Source organism: Mixophyes fleayi, chromosome 5, assembly GCF_038048845.1.
Source record: "Mixophyes fleayi isolate aMixFle1 chromosome 5, aMixFle1.hap1, whole genome shotgun sequence".
NCBI classification, from domain to species: Eukaryota; Metazoa; Chordata; class Amphibia; order Anura; family Limnodynastidae; genus Mixophyes; species Mixophyes fleayi.
The window spans coordinates 253,409,827-253,415,826 of NC_134406.1; the positions used below are offsets into that span (position 1 = coordinate 253,409,827).

General features: G+C 40.6%; 1 protein-coding gene across 2 annotated transcripts in view; it reads right to left on the minus strand.

The window, feature by feature from the left end:
* Window positions 1–6,000, minus strand: part of DPYS (dihydropyrimidinase) — a 47,812-nt gene that overhangs the window by 25,424 nt on the left and 16,388 nt on the right. For both annotated transcript variants that reach the window (XM_075213953.1, XM_075213952.1), the window contains exons 2-3: window positions 3,490–3,648; window positions 598–777 (exon numbers count right to left, since the gene is read on the minus strand). In XM_075213953.1, the coding sequence (XP_075070054.1) occupies window positions 598–777; window positions 3,490–3,648 (339 nt within the window). The remainder of the gene's footprint in view (window positions 1–597; window positions 778–3,489; window positions 3,649–6,000) is intronic.

A 6,000-nucleotide genomic window follows, 5' to 3' on the forward strand; every position in this document is an offset into this window, starting at 1 on the left:
TCCATCCGTCTCTCTCCTACTCTGTGCTCCTTCAAACGGCACTTAAAACTCACCTGTTCCTCAAAGGCTACCAACCATTCACTTAACCCCCTCATCTCCTCCGCTCGTTCCGTCGCCCCTGTTCTCTCCGCACTTACTTCAACTGACTCCCTTTGTGCCTGAGTTTTGTTCACCCTCTCTTAGGATGTAAGCTCATTTGAGCAGGCCCCCCTCCCCTCCTGTCTCTATACCTGTTCTTCTGCTCCGTCTTTACTGCCTGGAGTTTCTGAAGTTTTGGTATTTTTCGTTTATTGTTCAGTTATGTTTCACCCTGTATAGTCTACTGTTTGTGCTGTGTACGGCACTGCAAAACTCTTGTGGCGCCTAACAAATAAAGGATAATAATAATAATAATAATAATAATAATGTGGCAGAGTTTTTTTTTTCTTGTTCTGAGTTAGGGGGCATGTACAAGCCAATTATTAGTAATCTGAAGGTGGATACTCCTTTTAACTCTATTTTTACAGCTTTTATGAATAGTCAAAGTTTTATCTTTTGCTACTCAAAGGTTTTGGAACTTGCAATTTCCAGACTGAACTTTGAACGGACGACATTTACCTCAGCAATCAGATCTCCATTCTCTGCATGCACTTGACCGATAGCACCGATATTCTTACAGCAGGTAAAAGCCTGGTACATTTCGTAATCGTTGACCATGTACACATCCTTGTAGGCCATGAACATCTTAAAGGAATTGACTCCTTTGTCCCTGACAAGGATTGCCATCTCTTCCCTCACCTGTAAGCAAATGGTGATGTTAATATCATACTACGCTATTTGAAAAAAGTAGAACAGAGAATGCATAACAAAAGAAAAACAATGGTATCTTAGTTTGTGTTTTATCCATCCAAATTGCAAACCGCAAAAGCATAAATGTTCTATTGCACAAGTGCGTCTAATTTATTGAAATTACGGGGTGGAGAAAGCGTATTTGCAGTAGCGGCCTCCGCTTTGTGGGAAGAGCAGAGCAATTCTTCTCCCTGTAATCAGGAATTCTCCACCACCTCTGAGGTCCTGGAGATCAAGGGATATATTTACTAAACGGCAGGTTTCAAAAAGTGGCGATGTTGCCTATAGCAACCAATCAGATTCTAGCTGTTATTTTGAAGAGTGTACTAAATAAATGATAACTAGAATCTGATTGGTTGCAATAGGCAACTTCTCCACTTTTTCAAACCCGCAGTTTAGTAAATATACCCCCAGGTATCGTTCAGACAGTCCGGATGGCCTCTCACTCTCACAATAATTTGACACATAAGACACATAAGTTAAAGCAGAAAAAATGGAGAAGTTTACATAAAGAAGTGGGTTGGACTTTGATATGACGTTTTTTGGCACATCTACCAACCTACAAAACTAGGAACAAAACAATGTTACAAGATGCACGTTTGTGATGCGTGTTCTACATGAAACAACATTCACATTTTTTTGCACTTTCAATGGCCAACAATACCCCATTTAAAGTCGGATGTGTACATTTGTTTGGAGAAACTCCACCAATTGTTAAGTAACCTTGCTACACTAAATTATTATTATTATTATTATTATTATTATTTTGATTATTATTATTTATGTAATCCCCTGTCACTGTGTGTATTGTGGGGTGCAAAGGGTACACAGTGCACCTCTTTCTCAAGTCCTGGCTATCTGATGGGCATGAGTGTAAATGATCAGGGGGTCTCTGCACATGCAGGTGTTTCTTTGTAAGTAGTGGGACACAGGTAATGTCACTTTGTGGTGCAGTGCAATAAAAGCCACAATAATTTTGGCGCCAGACCATCTCTATGACAGACTGAACTTTTTATTTACACTCCTCTTCCTCCAGCACGATAATCATGATGGTTGCAGCAATAAAGAAATATATATACAGCTCCTTACTCTTAGCACAGTTCTTAATGAGCAATATGAATATGGTTGCAAATATATTTCCTTACTCCTCCTGCACAATTCTTAGGGGATCTCAATTCCCCCCGAAGTAGTGGCGCGATAGCTCTATTACCGTTATTACAGCAAAGTTAACCCGGCTTTCTGCTCGCAAAAGAAGGAGCTGCGAGGGAAAAACTGGCGTTGAAACTACCATAATAACGGTATTTAAGCGCACTATTACCGTAATAACATTATTAGTGTGCAGGCTGCGTTACTTTTTACAGTAACGCAGCCAATTGAATTCCCCCCTTAATGTTATCTAGATGTTATATAACATAGTTCACATGTCTCTTACACTCCAGTACTCCATACTTCACAGCAGTTCACCTGCCTCTGCAGGGGCACTCATATGGATGCTAACAGGCAGGCAGCTTCTCAGTGCAGTTCTGACACAGACTGTGTAACTCGTAACTGCAGCTCACCCCTCCTCTGCGGGGATGATTTCTCCTTTGGGCTCTGACTCTTCTCGCTGTATGCTCTCAGCCCCTGGCTCTGACACTTCTCTCTGTGTGCTCTCAGCCCCTGGCTCTTACGCATTCCTCTGTGTTCACACAGCCCCTGGCTCTGACACTTCAGCTACCATGCCACATGTAGCAACTCTCACTCCAGGGTCTCTTCCATGCAAAATGTTCCCCTCTTTCTTGGGGTTCTCTTTAGTGACATGGGGTTCTCCCCCTCTCTGGGATTTGGGACTCCTCCCCTCTGTATATGCAGAAATCCCCATTTCTCTTTTGGGGCCCTTCCCCTTATAGGCTCCCCACCTATTCTTAGGGGACAATAGTGTTTGTCTCTAGATGGCAGCCATCAATCACCCGCTCCTGGGCAATGCCGGGGGACTCTGGGACATCCATCTCTACTGTGCCAGGGTCCCCAGCTTTCACATCAGCTGTGCTGGTCCTGTCCCCATCTCTTCTGTCCCTGGGTGTCTCTCCCTGGGTGTCTATCTCCCCCCTTGCTGACAGTCCCTTCTTCCCCTCACTCACTCTCTCACAGACCGGGCTGGGTTATCACCATATCAACCAGCTTCTGTCACTTTTCAGAAACACCTAATTTGCCCTCTAGGTAATCCATCCTGAATTCACTGGGGTGCAGTGTATACTAAAACGCCACTAGGGGGCACTAAAATTTATACGTGTTGTATGTGCATTCTACAGTTTGCAATGGTGGACAGTCAGCTGTACTGTGAGTGGTCAGCATATACTTTAATGTTTTATACTTTATATTTTTTTAACAAAGCCACAGTATAAATGAAAGTCTGAACAATGTATTATATCTGTCTTCTTCCAGTATGAACATTTAAAAGGATAAGGCGATAAATGTTGCGATTTGGCACGTGGCCACGTTACCGCACGGCAGTGTTTGACCTACCTGCCCATAACGAGCGTTCACATTCAGTTCTGGGATCTTCGGTAAGGTATAACCGCACCAGTCCCCATGAGGGGGTCGCTACCCTTTAACATTTGACCATTAACGGAATTACCGTAACGATAGCCTATTCTTGTTCTAGTTCAGAAGACGTCTCACCTTTTCACTCCACCAAGTGACAGCCACATGCAGAGCATAGTCACAGCAGACCTTGGGGTCAGCCCAGCCACGCCAAGTGTCAAAGGCTTCAATCAGAGAACATCCTTTCTTAGGTATCGCAAAGTCGATAATCATGGTGGTCCCACCGGCCACCGCGGCCTGTAACGACAAGATGGAAGAATTATTAATGCTATGAAATGATCTCCTCTGTCTGAGAACCTCTAGAGAGATCCAGTATTCAGAATGTATGAATGTCCATATATCTCTGCACTATAATTTGAATGATTATGCTATCATGAAATTGTAATAATCTACTGAGCAATTATATGCATTTCATCTCATTCCATTGTTTATACAGACACTGGTGTGTCTATATGGAACATAGAGGTCCCATCGGGAAATCTAGTTCTAAGAGACCACAGCTGAAAAATATACTCAATGAAGACAGACGTATAGGCAAAAACATTTAATGTAGAAATTTTGGGATGCAATCTAGGTCTTTAGAATAAAACAAAGTCACTTTTATAATAGTTTCCTTGAGTTGTGCCAATCCAGCCCTATGCTTTGGGCTCGTGAGAAGATCCTCTGGTTACTTCAACGTCCTGTCCGAACCTGTTGACCGCTGGACAATTGATGTGAGGATCTCCAACATGTTCGAAATGAGAATGACCTATTTAATGTTTCCATTGTACTTATTATTGGAAAGACGACTGTATGTCCCTATCAGGGACCTGAGCGAGGACAGGTAGCGATCTGTGAGTGGCATGTGGGGGCATATGAGGAGGTCTGAGTGGCATGCGGGGAGATCTAAGCAGTATAAGTGGGCATATGAGGAGGTCTGGCGTAAACCCATCCTGCAGCAGGTAATAAAATAATCCACCACTAGATGGCAGAGCTAGTTCTGATGGTTGAGCCAACACAAAAGGGAGTGGGGATAGATTGAAAACCTTCTTAAAAATGTCTAATGAAACAACTAATGCCAGAACTGTACAGTTTTACACCCTATTCTTTTATAAACCCTTTATTCAGGGTGATAAAACATCCTATGTTCTTTTTTTTATGATTTCTTAAGAACATAGATTTTTTAATACTCTCTATTCTCTACTTCAGATTTATTTATTCTTGCTGTGGACTGCTGATTATCTAACTATCTATCTATTAAATATAAGCAAAACATGACAACATAACATGTTACAATGGAGTTAGCTACACCCTAATTTTTCTCATTAGGATAAGATTAGGTGAAAATGGCAGGAAAAATGGAGATATGTTGTTAGAGTATGGAGCAAAAAATATATGAATACAAAGCTTTAATAGTATATATTATAATGAGATTGTAGCTGGTACATTTTCTAAATCAGTGTTTCTAAATGTTTTGGATGCCAAAAAAACCTGTAGAAATATATCTTAGCGGAACTCTCAAATATTACAGGTAGTAGGAGATTTGTTATATCAGTGACCATAGGGTACTTTGAACACTGGTTCCGGAATGTTTTGGAATAAAAACAAGTTTACATTTGCCTATTATTTTTATTAAAGTGGTATCCTATTTAAAGGCACAACACTACAGCACAAAGCAATATAACACTAAAATGGTATCAGGGTGAGTTATAAATAATATAATATATAATTAAAAATAAAAGAATGTGCCATCATTGATCTTTTATTTTTTAAAAAAAATAAGCTAAGCTGCATAAGCTATGGGCCTGATTTAGAGTTAGGAGCAAGGACAAGGAGCAAATTTGCACCTTGGCAAAACCATGTTGCATTGGAGGGGGAGGTAAATTTAAAATATAGGGACAGATTTATAGTTGGGGTAGGGCATGTCCTAGATCGACTTTAAATCTCAGTGTAAAAATAGAGCTATCAAGTATTTGTGTGCTACATGAGAAAACAGCCAGTATTTCACTTATGTGCAAAATAATAAACTAATTAGCACCCCTTGCATTGTAACATGGTTTGTCTGCGAGAACTTTTATTCCTTTTTTTTAGCCTTACTTTCCTTAATGACTCATGTCCACTTTTTGCGAAAACTCTGTCCACTTCCATATATTCCCTGACCCTTTCCACAAATGGGGACTCTACTGACAATATCGGGATCGGGACAGTTATGAATGGTGATATACATTTAATATTTTGAGTGATTATAATTATCTAATTATTTCATCCTGGTCTCTCTCACTCCTCTGCAGCAGGTTGGGCAGGGCCAATAATGTTACAGTAATTCAAATGTCAACTATGTGGCATCATGACAGTGTCCCATGGAGAGAGAGAGTGTATGTGTATTTCACCTCCATGATTTACTATCTGAACATTTTTGCGACTTAGCGGCACTTTAAGGAAGCTGCATGTTCTATTTTGCACACAATGGCACTTTCTAATTCTACAAGAAATTATTGGAAATGCACGAAATCCCTTAGACATGATTTTTGCACGTGTTTTTAACTTAGTAACACATTGCTGGTTTATTAACCACCTCATGACCAAATAGGTTTCAACATATATATATAT